At 30.4% G+C, this 18,579-nt stretch overlaps 2 protein-coding genes across 6 annotated transcripts; both read right to left on the bottom strand.

Moving 5' to 3' along the window:
- Positions 1–1,490: 1,490 nt before the first annotated feature.
- Positions 1,491–4,792, bottom strand: LOC137814647 (dihydroneopterin aldolase 2-like). 5 transcript variants are annotated; one of them, XM_068617488.1, is made up of 4 exons: positions 4,574–4,730; positions 3,947–4,056; positions 1,941–2,142; positions 1,491–1,798 (listed from the first exon to the last, which is right to left on the bottom strand). In XM_068617488.1, the coding sequence occupies exons 3-4, from the start codon at positions 2,135–2,137 to the stop codon at positions 1,597–1,599; spliced, it is 399 nt and encodes a 132-aa protein (XP_068473589.1). In that variant the 5' UTR covers positions 2,138–2,142; positions 3,947–4,056; positions 4,574–4,730; the 3' UTR covers positions 1,491–1,596. The 5 variants fall into 5 exon arrangements, with proteins under 5 accessions (XP_068473589.1, XP_068473588.1, XP_068473591.1 ...); XM_068617487.1 differs by having other exon boundaries at positions 4,568–4,725; XM_068617490.1 differs by lacking the exon at positions 3,947–4,056 and adding an exon at positions 2,308–2,349 and having other exon boundaries at positions 4,574–4,695.
- Positions 4,793–6,206: 1,414 nt separating this feature from the next.
- On the bottom strand, positions 6,207–13,788 carry LOC137814646 (ubiquitin carboxyl-terminal hydrolase 8-like). The gene is made up of 13 exons (XM_068617485.1): positions 13,414–13,788; positions 13,084–13,272; positions 11,938–12,079; positions 11,779–11,838; positions 11,596–11,691; positions 10,992–11,324; positions 10,732–10,872; positions 10,324–10,494; positions 9,714–9,971; positions 9,434–9,585; positions 7,778–8,320; positions 7,307–7,580; positions 6,207–6,669 (listed from the first exon to the last, which is right to left on the bottom strand). The coding sequence occupies exons 1-13, from the start codon at positions 13,686–13,688 to the stop codon at positions 6,562–6,564; spliced, it is 2,742 nt and encodes a 913-aa protein (XP_068473586.1). The 5' UTR covers positions 13,689–13,788; the 3' UTR covers positions 6,207–6,561.
- Positions 13,789–18,579: the final 4,791 nt, after the last annotated feature.

Here is an 18,579-nt window from a genome sequence, read left to right as displayed (position 1 = left end):
AACTATCTAGTGTTAATGTGTATAATTTTTGTAAGAAACTTTAACTTGTGAATAATAAAACATTTCAACAAATTATTTTAATAGTATTTAACGAAGAATGAATAAGGCCAGTCATTTTTCAGAGCTGTGTAGATTTTATGCCATGAATTCATCACAGTTGGGAACAGAATAAACAAGGTTGGTAATAAGTTCAAAACACTTAAATATTTAAAATAGATTATGAATTTATCTTCTCAAAATCTAATACGAAATCTAGCTATTATTAACTGTCCAGTAAAAAAAAGAAAGGACTACAATACAAAACAACTACGAAATTAATACGTAGACCTTTTTTGAGGCGTAAATAAGAAATATGTCAGGTATTGGTCCAAAGTCATAAAACCATACAAGGAACCATTTCCGAAATTCTTAATAAAATTTCCCTCTTGAACCATAAAAATCACGAGTGCTGGTCTAGCTATAAATGATATTGTGTCAGACATCAGAATAATCTTGAAAATTATAGTGTAGGAATTTAAATGATCTTGAGAAGGTATTGAGATAATATAGGGATTGTTTGTAATATTCGAAAGTTAAGACTTTGAGAATCTTAACTTTATTGGTACTGTGAGTAATCTATATTGTGAAAAAGGATGAACTATAGAATGCCCAGATTTTCAAGGCATCTTCAGAAGGGTATTGCATAGATGAGGAAAAATATATCGAGGATTTCTATAGGGACCATTCTGTTTCAAGGATTAGTATGGTTTTCCATGATAAAGTTGTTGCTCAGGTTTCTGAGGTGATTGGGAGACAAGCCAGAGACTGTGACTCAGAAGACTCTGAACTGCAGGATTTTATTTACGTAGGGGTGGTGGTCCTTGTTGAATAATTTGTAGATTGACTATTCATAATCTATTTTACTACCAATCTTTGATAATAAATTTCTTTGGGTCGGATGTCAGATAGAACTATAAGATATGTCTTTGAGAAAAGTGAATATATTGCAAGTCAAATATATAAAGGGGATGAAGGGCTCTACTCTAGATTCTTGGCCACTTCGTGTGGTTAAAAGAAACTATACACAGCTATACCCAACTCTCTTCCCTGCACAATAACCAATAATAATGCAGATAAAGGAGCATTTCACATGGGTGGGCCAAACAAGGATCTGGTCACCAATAACTGCTTCAGCCTAATTTGCTCCAAACCTTGGTGGAGGCAGGGATACAACCAGGGCACAGCACTAAACAAGAAGAAAAACAGAGATACTATTATGAGCATTTCTGCCGGCCATACCAAACATGTTTGAATGATGACGATGTTACATTGGATGTCTAAATTTTGGAAGATGAGAAAAACAATACTTAGGCAACTCAATAACTCTTACTGCAATTTCTTTCTGTTTTGGAGGGACCAAATTATTTATATAGTTTATTTCGTATGTCTAACTTTTTAACTTCTAATTTTATCAGCAAGAATGATGGATAACAGAGAAAAGACTAATGGCGTGATACAAGGGAAATAGTTACATTACTTTTGCATCAAATGGAACATGAAAATATAAAAACTCTGCAGCAGTAAACATGACAGTGGAACCAAAACAAATATGAAAGTTTAGCTTGAAAAATCGCTTCTCCGTCTATGAATCTCGACGCCTAAGTAATCAACTGGACCTCGAACTGCCACATGAGGCTTTCCAACCTTCACTCGAACAGCAAAAATTTCTTTATGATTTGTCAGTGTAGTAATTGCAATTTTTTGGGCCACTGATTCCAGAAGGTTCTGAGGTGACCCTTCAAGAACTTCCTTGGCTATACTGCATCACCAATTATTGAAATGTGAATAAGATTACAGCTACTAAATTAGCACATTCACCAATATGAAGAATGGCACTAGAAGTTTATGCAATCAAATGATGAAAGCAGAACAAAGACGTTCTAAATTTGTTGGTCGCTCACTCATATATTGCGGTGTAACTAACAGTATCTGATAAGTGATCAGTTTTTCCAGCAGGTGTGAGATCCATCCAAGCATCTATATCTACAACGAACTTCTGGCCCAGACTCCTTTCTTCTGGCTTTGCTCCATGAAAACCATAGAATGATAATCCCCTCAGCACGAGTTTGTCTCCCCATGTCAGCGCATCAGATTCCATTTTTGCTAAATAATCGCCAAATAGAAATATAAAGGCGTATTTGATTTAAAAAAAATAAAAATATAAAGTGTTCTTTGTTAACAAATAGTGAACCATGTAATGCCAAGGCAGTAGTAAACCAAAGCAGTAGTAAATCAAACAAGAACAAAATTAAAGTATAAAACATGTACATTGAATCGCTCAACAGAAAATGCTTTAGCTGATAGTCATATCTGAAACATGGAACCTTGACTTGCTCAGTATCATGCACGTGTACAACATGTACATTCGAGTCCAGAATGTAGATAGAATGTAGATTGTTAACTACACAAGTATATAATAAAAACACAAGTTATCATCGTTTAGCACCTCTGTGCTATTAGGGGAATCCCAGGTTCAGTACCTGAAAAGGTCTTTTATCTGAATTTTGTAAGACTTAACCCAAAACAGAAACAATAAACTCCAAAAAAAACCTTCTAGAGATTCAATCAGATCAACTTTCTTCCAGCCAAACCAAAACATACCAAAAGCATATAGTTTTAATTGTAATAACTAAAATCAAAATCTATACAGATAACATGATTATGGTGAGTAGAATAAAGGGCTAAAGGCATCTTGGTTATATCCATGAAAAGTATAAAAAAATCCGATATCTAGAAAAGAGCATCTCTTAATAACCGAGAACTTCCAAAATTATTGCATAGTATGACAACATCCATTACTGATATAAGTTCTATGCAGAACATCAATCACTTCCCAATTTTCTTTTCTCCATTATGATATAAAAAAACATTTATAATAAACTACAGTTCTATGTAGTATGTAATTTCAGTTAGTACCATTCACAAAACAACAAACAATAAAGCAAATTTTGGACCCACTTGTTCTACCAAGAGAGGCTCAACATGCTACCAATAAGTGAAAATAAATGCAGATCCTAATAAATTGCAATAGATAGGCATCTGAGTATATTTATTTAATCTCTTTCAAAAGACTTACCTCTCAGAAATTCTTTCAACTAGTATGATAAAATTTCATCAACATTTACAAAATTTCATCAACATGATTGAAAATTAGTTCAGTACTCATTTAAAAGTATTAAGAAGTGATAATGATCCTGAGTTTCTTATGATTGATTTCTTTAATAGAAAATGGATTGTTCATAGGGTGTGGAAGCACCACAACAGAACAATGTTGTTGAATGCAAATATCAACATATTTTGAATGGTACTTGTGCACTGATTTTTCAGTCTCAATTGCCTCTTTCTTTCTGGTCATATACTGTCAAACACTCGGCTCATTTGATCAATAGCACTGACCAAACCTTGCATTCTCGGTATTTCATGAAAACTTATCCAAGCTTAACATGACAAATATTCATGTTTCAGTCTGTGGGAGCCTTATTAGATCATAAATCTAATCTCATGAATTTTTCAGTTATAACTGTATTTGTTTGCCTAGTTATAACTACATCTGTTTGCTGTATTAGTTGTAATATAATATGATCTGTTTGCTCTATTAGTTGTAATATAATATGTTTGCTCTATTAGTTGTAACTGAATCTGTTTGTTATATTAGATGTAACTTTGCTTTTTTTTTATTTGCTCTATAAATAGAGTAGTCAATAACCATAATAGACAAGTGACAGTTATCTGATTAATGAAACAATCTGATTAATAAAACAATAAATGTGTCAAAAATTTGGAATCAAACATATATTTATTTTTGGAAAATCGGGCATACAGTTAAACATGTAAAGAACGAATGAGGGCATGTCTACTCCAGACAATTAGATCGAGTTCAGTAAAACATTATTCATTCACTTCGTACATTTGATTCATCAAGCATTTTCATTATTTCCCCCAACAGTCCTTCAAATCTTTAATCCGAAAACTCCACCCAAGTGCATGTCAAATCCAGAACACTTCTTAACATATAACCTATCCAGCACACACAAAGAATTAAGCACCAAAATGTCAGCCCTGCATTCACACTCCTAAACTACTCAAATAAAGGCAAAGGATAATGAAACACCAGCAACATTAGCATAAAATACAATAACAAAATGAAAACAGAACATTTCAACTTAAATTTTCAAAACAATTCTCCCATGTAAACTCAAATTCCATTCACCACCCAACAAACTGAAAATACAAACAGCAGAGAATAACATATGAGAGACAAATTCAACCAGAGAAGCACTTTCTAAAACATACATCAAGATACGCATTAATGCATTTCTCGCTTTAGTTGGATAGTTAGATGAAATTTTTTATTAAGTTTTTAACACCTATGAGGTCATTTCCATGTACCCACATGCTCCATTTCAGGTTCAAAAAAGCCCTAACAGATGGGAAATTGATATTTCCTACTATAGATGAACAAAAAATTCATGTACGTTATATGCTTTTGTGAATAGAACACGAAAGGGATTGAGAGAGAAAAAAGAACCTGGACCTCGCTTCTAGAGAATGGTTTGGTGCACGAGATTTCGTCGACCTCTGAGAGTACGGTCACAATTTGGAGGTGTGTTGCCAGAAAAAGTTTCAGCAGCTGCGCAGTGAAAATGGTTCTTCCTCGTTTGGATAAACTTTTCCTTTTATGCTAACAGATTAGTGCTCTCTCACTCCCAACCATACTCATATTTTTCTCACCCAAACAACTAGATTCAGAACTTATTTTTACCAATAATGTGATTGTTAAATAAATGATTTTTTATGATATAAAAAAAATAGTGAAATAGTAAGTGTTAACTACTTCTATAAATTTGTTGCATGTTAAAGAATCATTGTGCTTCTAAATTATCATTATTGTCTATCCAAATATTTCTATTCATGTACAGAAATAGATTTTGTATATTCCACTCCCAAAATTAGATTATTTTGATTAATAATGTTATAACTTTTTAAAAGTAAATAATTTAAGTGATAGTCATGTTTAACTATATGATTTATAATTTGAAAAGTTATAGTTAATCACTATTATATATATTGTTAATAAGGATACCATCACATCTTTATTTATTTTTTTTTAAAACCTATAATTTGTTTTCATATTATAGTTTATTTTTTATGTAATTATTATTTAACCATAATTACTTGTATTAGGTTTATTATATTATTCAATAATTTTGTTTTAGATTATATATTTATTTCGGATTGATTTATTTATAAATTTTCTCTATATTTATGTAAGATGGATATTTTCCAACAATCATTTATTGGTAATCAGATTCTCAATTTCCTAATTAGTCTTAAATGATGGGTATGAATCCTGTTTACCACTCTCATTCTCTTAATTTTTTAAACGATAAAATTTGCTTTAAGTTAAGTCGGAACCTTACCTACAACTACAAGTATATTTCAACTTTTTTATAATTATACTGAAGAGAAATAATAAAAAATAGAATTAATTTTTTTGAAAGCTAAAATAAAATAAGTTTTTACAAGTTAGAAATACAAAATTAAATAAACTATGTAAAAGAAATTTATAAAAAGTTAATTTAAATTTTTTCTTTTAAAAGAAATTTATGAAAATCATCATAAATATGGCCTAAACTTCATCATTCGAATACATATTGAATTAAGGTTAGGAATAGGTGGAAGTTGAATATTTTATTTAACCGAAGCAGAAGCTACATATATTTTACAAACGTAAATAAGTCATTTCCACGACAAACTTCATTGGGAAAGCATTAAAAAAATACCAGTAGTGACCTATCTATCTATATAAAATTGATACAAATTTCATCTTATAATATACTTTTATAAAGTTAAATAAGTATAAATTCATTTTAAAATGGGATTATAATATATTTTAATAGAGTTTGTTTCATATATAGTGCTAATATTAACCTGCTATCAAACCAGTGATAAGTATCTATTTTTACTCTATATAATAAAATAATGATAATATATAAATAGATATAAATCTTACCTAATTAGACAATGTCACAAAATAAAATGAGACGTAAATCTAAATTCATTTTCTAAGATAAAATCATAAATATTTCTAAAACATTTTTATCATCATGATATATTGATTGTTACATAAAATTAAAAAGCTTATAGTTGACGACATATCAGAAAAATAAACAAGGGAAAAAAAAGTAATTTTCCATTTATAATCATGGTTTAATTTAAACTACATCTGCTAAAAAAAATCGGTTAAACATTTTTAGGATGCATATGTACATGCGAACTTGTGTAATTAATCTAACCTCAGGGTTTAAAAATTTAAGTGCTACCCTGTTTTACCTGTAGCTTCTAAAAGCTGTACAATATTAAATTCTTTGCATTTCTCTTCACTTCTATCAGTAAAATCCAACCGATGCCGCTTAAGCAGCAATTTAGAGGAAATCAGACAACCACATGTATAGGTCTGAAAAGCCTCCAGCATTCCATGTTGCTGTAACTAAATTACACAATTGCCTCCAAAGTTTTCATCTAAACTTTCCTGTAGAAAAGAACATAAGCAGCAGGAGTCTTTATCATCTCCTCGTTAACAGATTCGACTCTGCTGTCATCAAAATCATACCATTTATCATAGCCATACTGCAAGAAAATAAAAACACTAGGATAAGCCTATTTATATAATGTGTAGAATAAAATAACCTTTGAAAAACAATGGCGAAAAAACACAAAAAAACTCATTGTATCAACTAAAATAAATCAATGTGATTAACAATGTCAGATAAAAACTAATTGTACTGCATGTGTAACTATAGACAAAGATTTATTTACTACATGAATATTATAAAGCTATATGAACAGCTTATGTGCTCTAACACACTCTGGTGGAGCGAACTTCTAAAAAGCTAAACTAAAAAAAATATTTCACCGTCTCAGGAAATCTGCCAAAGCTTTTCTACCACTCACTGGCCAAACCTATCATAAAATTGTTTGTCATTGTCCATTAAGGGAATACATGGGACCTGTTTGATTTGAAAAATGTTTTTGTTACATTATGTTACAGACACTTTGTTTGATGATTATAAATATTTGAACTAGAAATGGTGCAAACAGGAAATTTAGGGAATAATTAGTACATAAAAACAAACAAAAGTCTTCTCAAACCAACCAAGCTTAGTTCTTCTATGGATACATAGTTACACCCTAATATTGTAAAAAAGAAGAATTCACTCTAATGTTTCAACGGAGCTAGAGACATTACAAATTGTAAGGTACTTACTCGGACAAATGCTGTATAGTGGCCTCCTCCTAACCCTCCATAATGACAACTAATAGCATACAACACATAGCGGTTGGTAGATTGACTATTCCCATATGCTACATATGTTGATAAGTCCAGATTATTAATTGGGAAATCAACAAATGTTTCCAGCTTGTTCTTTAAGTATCGGCTGTATGAGAACCTCTTCAAATGAACAACAAGAATCTCCGGCAATCTCCAAAGATCTAGTTTTTTAGTTGCCTGCTGAGGTTTTTTGCAGGTAGGACAGTACCTTGTGTACACCAAATTGCAAGATTAAACATCAGAACGACTGTAATATACACCTTGCCTTCAGAATACAGGACATTGATTTTGATGAACATATAAAAACGTGATGCCAGTAGTATGGAAGATGTTATGTTCTCAAACATAAAAGAAGAAATCTCCAAAGATAAAATAACAGAAACGATATACTATATATCAACTAACCACATGTCTTCTGGTCCAAGAGGTTCCTCTTTCAAGAAGGCTTCAAGGCACTTGTAAATAGAAACTGATTCTTGTATTCTCTTGGCGAATAGCTGGGACTTGAAAACCTCGGGCAGTGAGTCAAGCAAAGATGTATTATACATTTTAAGCATCTTATCCGACCACAAGACAACTACCTCAGGCCCCTTTCTGGAAAATGTTGTGACTGTCAACGGTTCGTCCAATATTATCTTGACATTCTCCATTCCATGTAAGTAGAATTCAAAGTCAGTCGACAAATGTATGCCATCATCTGTTCCAATGATTGAGTCAGCATCATTTCCTATTGCGGAAGTAGTATCCCCCAATTCATCATCTTCAATTGGTCTTTCACTAATACCATCATTATTTTCATAATCATCCGATACATCTTTAGTGCGCATCAAAAATGGATGGATTAACTTCAGAAACTCCCTTTGAATATCATATCCACAAGAAATATTGGACAACCTTGTAACAAGGGGAATACCAAACAACCTGCTGTCAAACCTTTCCTTCCCAGAACTGTAATAGATACATGATAAAATAAATTTAGTGCACCAAATAAAAACACAAAGGTATTAATGTAAGCAAATTGAGAAACGACGGACAGAATAATTTCAAAAACCAGACTCACCTAACAAATACGCATGACATTTAACACCAAAATTTGCTAACGTAAGCATTTCAGAAACAAAAGCTATTGTAGAAGACCCGAAAAATGTGTATGCTCTACACTCAGGGCATATCAGCCCGACTCTTATAAACCAACCATTAGCATTCTTAGACAACTCGGTAGGTTGTTTGGGTATTTGCAAAAATTTATGACGACAAAGTCTAAAGATTTTCTAATCAAAATCTTGGAGTGGTGAGAAATGTGAAATTATTAAATGCTTGAAGGGGTCCCCACTAACATTTTAGGTTCTATAAATATAATAGATATGCATATAATTATTAATTTAAAATGTAAAAATTAGTTGTATCCTAACGAACTATTTACAGTTTTAGCTTTTTATTTTTTGAAATAAAAATTCATAATATTTTTTATTTTTATATATTGTATATCTTTGTAATTAACACACAAAATTCTATCAGTTTTTTTCAATTATCTTTACATATGTATATATAATTTTTAATTATCTATCATCATTTATCGACATTCTTTTATCTCCACCATTAAATTAAACTTCAATTGTTTTCTTCAAAATAAGTTATCAATAACAAATAATAGTGTTTCCCAATATTTAAATTGTTGATTTTTCATTAAAATAGAAATTTTATATTTAAATACATTTATTTTATATAACTTTATTTATAATATAGGTTATATATTAAAATTTTCATTATATAATAAAACATTTATTATTTTGTGATCCATTATATATCTATATATATTACCCCCAACTTCTAAACATTTCTGGATATGTCACTGCTTTAGGAGTATGTGCTCCCAATAATTGAGGTCATGCCGTGAGGCAAAAATATTCTATCATATCATGATGGCCATAGTGGGAACAGTATGTACTTCTGGTCCTAGGGTACATGATAGTTATTCATGACATACACAGAAGGACATTGCAGGGATGAAACAAATTACTTCTCTGTAAAGGATTGGAATGGAAGCATAAAGAAACTTACTTTTCCACCGAACGTTCATGGACAAAAACAGCCAAGGGAGTTGCTTCAGTATCCTTCTGCATTCGGTATGCAACAACTTTATCTTGATCTCTAATATCACCTAATGAATCAGAAAGATTCTCGAATGTTCGAATAATTTTATTCCTGTATATCTGTATAAAACTCCATAAAGTCATAATTTTAACAAGAATACAAACAAAAATGTTTGCAAAGCCTAATAAATTATAATTAAGACATCTCAAACATCGTTTTTATTTAATTTCTAAATTTTGCAACATACCTCAGCCACCAAGAGGGTTTCATCTTCTCTCAGAGAACAAGAAGTACTTAAAGCCCCAATAAGATCATTCACTGTTCCACAGTTAGGTACTGTTACTGTAATTGTAGAAGGCAATGTAATCCCGTCGGTGCTTATGACCGTCAAAGTCATGGTCCGTATCGTTGTAGAAGGTAAAGGCAGAGATAGATACATAAAAGGGTCAAATGTGATAGAAACCTTCTTGCAAATAGGGCAAACTAGTGTTGACCGAAACTGACCCTACAAGATAGGGGAACAAAGTATAGATTTGTTATAGCTTCCTATGAACTGTATTGCTTTTATTTCAGTATAAAACTAAAGACAAATTAGTTATAAATCTCATACTTAATGTGATTGTCAACCAGTCATTGAGTTCTGTGCCAACTAGTAGCCAGTTCACCATAACAATAACTTCTATAATGAAAATCCCCTTTTCAATAATAATCTCATTATCTGATTTGCAACAAATTAAAATATCTCTGAGATATCTATTTGATTGATTGCATCAAATTTCTGATGCGTCTCTGGTAAAAGAAACACAGGGGATACCGAAACCAAAATTACGTTAAAAATTTATAGAAGAGATTCTCACTTGGCACAAATCAACTACTATGGAGTCATTGCGAGCAAGGTGATTTCGCCAATACTCTTCTGCCACTTCTTCATCTGGACGACCGTCTGCATCCTTGACTTCATGATATGGCTTGCGTTTCACTCGATTAAGGTCTTCATGCAATCCATCCAACAAAAAAGCAAGAAGTTCCTGCATGCAGGAAACTTCAATGTTCTATAAAATTATTTCCTCTCATGTCAAAACAAAAGACAATTCATCAATGCTAGGAGATGCCCATGGAAACTACAACTGTTTTAACACATTTTTTCATTAATAAAAAATATAATATTACTACTACTACTATTATAGTAATAAATAAACAAAAATAATATACAATAATATTATTACTACTACTACTATTATAAGAAGAAAAAGATGAAGGTATACTTGAGAGTCATGCTGGCTATAACCACTAAACTGAGGAGCAAAATTAGCCAGTTTCATCTTGAACGTTCTTGGTGCAATGGGCATAGCTCTAGGAACCCACAGCTTTCTAAGCAAGTCTCCAAAAGCTAGGGCTAGTTCTCCCTGAAACAATCTCACAGAAAGAAAGAGAAAAATAAACAACGTAAATTAACTAAAATATTGCAAGAAAATTCTGTTTACAAATGAGACTACGACTTAAAAACAGAACATAAACAGCTTACATTCATTCCCAACGGATTTTCATAATTAATCTCTTTATGATAATCTCCAAGGAAAAAATCAACGAGCTTTGGGGTGTGAGCCAGACATTGAATAGCACTATTCATAAAACATGTATTTCCAAGATTTTGTAATCCTGTCAAGCCCAAAGATCGAATTGCTCTACAACTACTACCTCGAAAACAGTTGGCTGTTATGCAGGGGGGCACATTGTCAGTGCTTCCATTCATTGAAACAGAACCACTGCGTGAACATTCTATCTGAGACTTATCGAAAATCATCCCATTGCCCCCCATAGAATCTGGAAGTCCATGTACTTGTAACTCCAAAGCAACCTGAATAGACATGAAGCAGCTGAAATGCTATAAACAGACAGAATATCCGTAACTGGTACTTTCAAACTTCATAACTAAACAATAGAATATATAGATTAAAAACAAATGTGAATAAAATTTGAATTTATCAAGTACATAAAGATTGATTTCAATATTCCCCAATTGGTTATCAAACATTTATTTCCTTGCTAGACCACAGCAAAATTGAAATTTCTTTAACAAACTTCTATCAAAAGAATACACGGAAGAAAAAAGATGGACCACCAACTACCTCTTTTACAGATTGACCAGAAGAATCATTTGGCAATCTTGATTTGTCATTCACAAAAAACTGTGTCGTCTGCCCTGAAAAGTCCCAAATATGCACCTGCAACATCAATAAAATAGAGTTATATAATACCATATATCATATAAAAAACTATAAAACAATAAAATCAATAGATGACTAACTCACGGGGATATATGCAGAATTGAAAATGTCACATGCTTTCTCATAGAAGTCAGCCACATTTTCCTGAAATCATGCCACCTATTATCAATTACTGATTGTAAAAATCTACTTTAAATAAAATAGAAAATACAATTCAAACAGAAGGAAAGTCATTAATTAAACCTTTTGGCTTATTTTTGCCACCAGTGAACTGGTTTCCCATGAAACAAATATCTTAATTTGCAAGGGGAACAATTCAGGCAAACAATCCTCTGCATTGGAGAGGCTTCCAACATCTTTCGCTGCATTATTAAAATCATTATACCTACAAAAAGAGTGAGATAAACGATGAACCAATTTTATGCATCTTTATGTCATATGTTCTTGTAAGAACCATCTAGAAATGTTTTCTAGCTTGAAATGGAAATAATCTGGCGGAAGAACATTATTCAGTAGAAGACTTATAATATTGTTCACTGCTGTAAAATCATTTTGCCAGCGGAAAAGCAGCAACAAAATACATATCAATGTTGAATTTCTATAATTACGCATAGAATGATCCAGAAAAGTGAATTGTGGCAACACAGACACAATGAGAGGGAAGGGGCCAGAATAAATGGCATAAAAGGACGTAGCTTCCCATTCTTAATACAACCAGATGGCTGGTGCATTTATTGTCACTCTGGCACTAAAGAAAGACAAGCACACGAAGCGGGATACTCCTAACAAACAGGGTACCTTATTGCTCCACAACTCATTAACTGCACCCACAACAGGTTGTATTAGAAGAACATTTATAAGCATCACCGTCTGATCTTTAAATAATTATCCACCACTTGAATTTTTCAGGCTCTTAGTATTTGCTTACCAGCTTCAGAAGCAAGAGCAGGTGAAGGATGTGATTGTGAACTATTATGTCTTTGCAGCTCCTAGACTTGACTTAATATCAGACAGGCCTGATGTTATTTCAACTAAGGTCTCTAATGAAACCTTAATATAGTGGGTACAGCCTGGGAATACACATTTTGGCCTTATGGATGGAGACTGCATCTTAGAGCTGAAATTGCAATAATATGAGAATGGTGGCACAGTCACACCAACACCCCGATGGACTTCCTCAATAATACCACAAACAGACAATTATCTAGACTATTCCATTAGCCAACTTCCAATCCAAAAAACGAATGAATAAGCAAATAGTACAAAAATAGACACCATGCCTAAAACACACACACAAAAAACACAATCCCTATAAACACATCAAAACATCGCTTAATCTTAATAAAAACAGCACCTCCAAGTAAAAACCGCACCATTACGGTAACTCACCGTTTGAGTGTTCGCAACCAAACTCCCTCGGGAACCAACGCATACTGACGACTAGAAACCCCAATCTTGTGACGCTCCTCCTCCTTCCTCAGATGAAGCAAAATCTCGGAGTCGGAATCGGAATTACAACTCACCGTATAAAGCACACCCTCTCTCCGATCAGCTTCACCTTCCGCTTCCACCAACCACCTTCACTCCGCCAAAACAACAAAATCAAATTCCCACAGGAAAGAACAAAATACATTCCAATGCAAGCAATTGAGAGAATCCGAAAGACATTTTTGGTCCATGAAACAAAAAATGAAAGGAATTATTGAGTGCGGGTGGTACCTGTAGGGGAGGAGGTAGACCCTCTCGTGGGCGAAATCGTGGTCGTGGTCGTGGAGGAAGCGGCGGTGGGAACGGTAAGGGGAGGAATCGAAGTCGTCGGAAAGGTAGTCGGAGAAGAAGTTGTCCATAGCGAGGAAAGGTAGGGTTTGGTAGAGTAGGAAGCGAACGAGAGACTTGCAGAGATGATGGAGAGTGGAGAGAGAAACAAGAGCGAGAAAACGGGTCGGTTTCGGAAACAACCAGCGCAAACGGAGCCTCTCGGAAAAACGGGTCATAGAATTGCGCTCCCTTTAACTCCTTTGCGGTCCCTCGAACTCACCATTATCACGTTTTAAAACAACAATCACACAATTCTAATTTTTCGCCCTCCCAAACAAAAATAAAATTAATCTTAATATTAATTGATAAATCCATTAATCTGTTAAGATTTTTTACGGGAAGATAAAAGAAGAGTGAAACACACTATATTCAACTCAAGCTCAAAACGGTTGTTACACTTTTAAATAAAATAAAAATATTGCATTTACATCTCAACTATTTTAATTTGAAATTTCAAAAGTAGTGCAGTTTTCTGTTAACATATTTAAAGATTAAATTGATATAAAGAATAATATTTATTAATTATTTGTGTACTTAAAACTGAATGAACCACATAATTGATGTAAAAATCGACTAAACAAATAAATTGATTACAATAATAAAAAAAATAAAGAGATACGCGATAATGATATATTATAAATCTGATAAACAAGTAATATTGTTTCAAGTTAATATGATTTATAAATAAATAATCAAGTATTAACACTATAAATAAATATTGTATAAAATATATTTTTATTAATATATTATTTATTTTAGTATATAATAGTCATTTAATGGTCGGATAATTTTACAGTAAATAAAAAAAATGAAAGAGGAGAAACTGAGAAAAGAGAAACTAAGTAATATTTTATATTTCCTTTTATATGTAACCGCACTTAAGTTAAGTTAATAGTACCTTTTATTGACTTTTTTTATACAAGGGAAATAAAATAAAATAAAAATCTAAATAAGCAATAATTCATTATCCAACACTTCATTAAAAAAAAAATTAGGACGACTTATTTTGACTCCAATTCTAATTAGTTAAAATGTGTATGATAAAATTTATCTATTTTAAAAACTTATTATTTTTCTTCTTTTAACGTCATAGTTTTTTTATTAGTGATTGTATATGCATGCAATCCTATTTTTGAGTCTCTCATTGGTAGACTTTGTCATTAAAAGGTGTTGATATTCATAACTAAAATTTCTAAAACTAGGCTAAACTATGAATATGAATTCCTTCAGTATCAAAGCATGAAAATTTATGAATTCATTTTCATATGTGTGTTAAGAACAATATCTCTAAAGTTCATGTTTCTTATTTCTAATACCAACTTTTATCTACATTTATCTTAACATCCATATTAGAAGAATATTAATACTTTGTCATCTAAAATCTAAAATGAGGTTATTTCTCTTAAATAATCTATTTTTAGGAATTTAGCTTATAATCCTTTTTCACAATATTTAATTTTGAAAAAGTCAAAAATTTGAAATAAAATTTCCAGTAGTAAAATATAATTTAATTTACATATATTTACTTTAAAAAACTTACAAGAAAAGTTTGGGGGGAATCATTTCCCTTCAGCCTCTTGAAAAATAGTATTATTTGTATGTTAAATGTGATTAACTATTTTTTTCATTATTTTATCAATATTATATATTTATAAATATAAATCTATATTTTATTTCATTGTTCATTTAATATATTTTTTTTTCTAATATGCTTTCTTATTTACTTGTTGTACTCAATAGTAATTTAATAATCTTTAATTTTATCTTATAATTATTATATTTTGGGTATATCCTACTTTTTATTAAATACTTAAATTTGAGATTCAAAATTAAAAATATTTTTTGGATATATTTTATTTTTAAAAATTTATGTAAGTCGCATGTTCACAAACTCATAATTATACAAGCAAGTCAAACTTATTTATCTACATGTCTTACTCAGATCAACTTTCGGTATCATTTTTTTTGATAAAATATGGGATAAGTCATGATTAAAGATATATTAGACATACTTAGAACTAGATTAATTGTTTGTGGTATAAATAGATGTATGTTTTAAGAAAAATGATAACGGCCATTTGAGAACTTAATCACTATTATTTTAAGCACAAGAGTATAATCGTAATACTTGTTTGAGACTAAGACGTTGACCAAAAACTAAAACTGATAATTAAAGATAAAAAAAGAAAAATCAAAGTTGTGGTAATTACATAAGTTAATTTGACTTTGCGTTCTTAAGTTCCAAAAGATAAATAATTCATAGTTTATTTGAGGCAAAATTTGATAATATGAGCCAAAGAGCTGCATTAGTTGTTTCATTATGTTTTATCTATTTTTTTTCTTTTAAACGAGAAAGTGAAATTTGGAGTAAATTTTGTAAAAGGACTTTTAAGGAAAAAATATTTTTTTTTTCTAAATTAAGATGAGTTTGGGTATAATTTTATTTTAATTTATATAAATTAATTTTAATTTAAAGGAGTTAATTCTTTTTTCTTCATATTTTTCCCTTGGAAAATTTTATTTTGATGAAAAAACTCCTAAAAAAGACGAAGTGCATTACTGACGTAAAGTTTGGATGTTTGAGCGTGAAATTTGTGGAAATATCTGGTTGAAAAGACACATACTCAAACACCTCTTTCTCCTTATAATAACTATCGAAAACATGTGATAAAAATATATATAATTTTATTATTTTATGAATAATTAATTAAAAGATATCATTTAAATTCTGCATATATAAATAATTATAGTTATTATTTAAAATAAATAAAAACTATTTAATTATTTATTTTATTAAATAAATAAGTAAATTATTTTTTATTTATTCAAAAATAAAATTATTCAATTAAAAAATATGATATGAAAGAAAGTTACCAAATGATATACATTCTTTATATAATGGTATATAAAAATACGCATTTAAATTTAACGTGATTAAAATTAATTTATTATATCCATCCTAATTATATTTAAGGTTTAAAATTTTATCTTTAATAGCATAAACTACCTTTAACTTAATATATTTTATATATATTTTTATATTTTTTGACCATTATATTTCTTCTAAGATTTTATAAATTTTATTCTAACTAAAACATTGATGTAACTTGATGTCAAAAAACTTAAAATTGAATGAATACAAAACTATATGAAAGTTCACATCTTGATATACAATTTTACAGTCTAAAATATTGAAAAAAGTTTTGTAGAACCTAGTTTATGATAAAAAAATTATTTGGTAAAGAAATATAAAATTTGTAGAATTAGTATCATTGTCTAAAATTGTAGAATTGAGAATGTCAAATTGAGACACTTAGAATTGCAATTAGAAAAGAAAGAAAAAAAAACATAAACTCCGATAATTATATTTGATAAGCTGTTGCGTTTTTTTTTTTTCAAATGCGATGTACTGCTAATAAAAAAGTTAAAAAAAACACATAAAGTGAGATAGAATAAACACACAAAACAAAAATATTCAATTTAAAGTAGGGTGACAAAGTAGGCATTCCACCCGTACTTGCGCCGCAAAAATGCGAGTTGGGTTGGCCCATTCTGTAAGTTATTGTGGGTTAAAATTTTCAATCCGTCCCGTATAAGAGTTGACTGTGGATTTGCGGACCAGTTCGTGTTTTTTTTTTAAATTAAATATTTATGTTTTTTACATTTTGTTCTTAAAAAATTTAAAATTAAATTTTTTTGTTACTATCAAACCTAAATTATTTTTCTTTCTTTTCAAACATAGTCAACCATCAAAACATTAAACATTAAGATAAATATTAAATATCACTATTCTTCCACTTCCAAAACATTAAAAATACATAATTCCAAAACATTAAACATAAACATTATTGACGCGATTGTGTTGTGTTTCTTTCTTTGAAATTTTGTAAAAACTAATTATGTTGCCTTGCTGCTGCTAAGTGCCAATTTTTTTTTTCTTGCAGGTTAGCGGGTCAGCTTGCCCCGCCCCGCTGCTGGCCCGCGCGGGTTGCGCACTAATGCGGGTTAGCAGATTGAAAAGGTTAGTCCGCCTCGCGTTTTTTACTAGTGGGTCGCGGGTTGGCCCGCACGGCCACCTCGCTTTGCCATCCCTAATTTAAAGTTTTTATACAAAATTAAGAAGATTTGAAGAGAAAATTATGTATACAAGATTTAGTATTTTATTAATGTTTATTTTTTTCAATAAATAATTAAAACAATAAATAAAATAAAATAATTTAATTTTTAATAATGTCTAAAGTAATTCATTTCAACATATTATTATTTTAAATATAAATTTTTATTTGTTAAATTTTACAAATATTTTTATTTCCATTTAAAATTTATTTTAAATATAATTTATACTTTTAAAAATAATTTTTATATTAAATTGCTTTTAATTTTTATTTTTATTTTTTAAATATATCAAGATAAAAATAATGTTGTTTTTATTACGTCAATCAAATAAACTATAATCTTTTTATTTATTTATGTTCTTTCTCTATCCTTCACATTTTCTATTCTGTTTATATTTTGATTTGTTCTCTTTGTCACTTTCACCATTACTTCCAAATATATGCTAAAGATCACTATAAACATTAAACTTTCCTTTATGATAACAAATTTCACTCTCAAAATAATAATAAAAATATTTTATTTATTCCATTTATTTCTAAATAATTTATATAATTTAGTTCTCTCGTACTTAGAAGTAGATAATTTATGTCTTTGTGATTAAGGGAGACATACTTAAAGTAGAGTTGAATATTAAAATTCTAGTAATTGACCTTATCATTCCAAGTGGTCATGAATCCTCTTAAGTCTAGTGGATCTTAGACTTCCATGTGGCCGTGGACCTGAACTTGATGGATCTCATGGACTCTATAGCATTCATCTTTTATCTCCATATCATATGACCTAATTTCATATCTTTCTTTTCTTCTCTTCTTCATTTTGGATTCTGTAGTACATAGCCTAAATCCTCGTAGTGACATATTCCAAAATCACTAAATTTTTATCCATCTACTTTTTTAATACATATGGCCAAGAGTTTTATGATGCTTGAGGAATCTTGAATTATAGAGTGGA

Source organism: Phaseolus vulgaris, chromosome 1 (assembly GCF_000499845.2).
Source record: "Phaseolus vulgaris cultivar G19833 chromosome 1, P. vulgaris v2.0, whole genome shotgun sequence".
NCBI lineage: Eukaryota > Viridiplantae > Streptophyta > Magnoliopsida > Fabales > Fabaceae > Phaseolus > Phaseolus vulgaris.
The sequence above is the reverse complement of the archived record's forward strand: the minus strand, read 5'-3'. Positions and strand labels throughout refer to the sequence as shown.

Coding starts and splice junctions, on each gene's coding strand:
- LOC137814647 (XM_068617486.1), bottom strand. CDS start 2,137: ATGGAATCTGATGCGCTGACATGGGGAGACAAACTCGTGCTGAGGGGA. Junction 1,799..1,940: donor AGTTACACCGCAATATATGA/GTGAGCGACCAA, acceptor TTGGTGATGCAG/TATAGCCAAGGAAGTTCTTG.
- LOC137814646 (XM_068617485.1), bottom strand. CDS start 13,688: ATGACCCGTTTTTCCGAGAGGCTCCGTTTGCGCTGGTTGTTTCCGAAA. Junction 12,080..13,083: donor TGGTTGCGAACACTCAAACG/GTGAGTTACCGT, acceptor CTCTTTTTGTAG/GTATAATGATTTTAATAATG. Junction 11,692..11,778: donor TCAATTCTGCATATATCCCC/GTGAGTTAGTCA, acceptor TTGATGTTGCAG/GTGCATATTTGGGACTTTTC.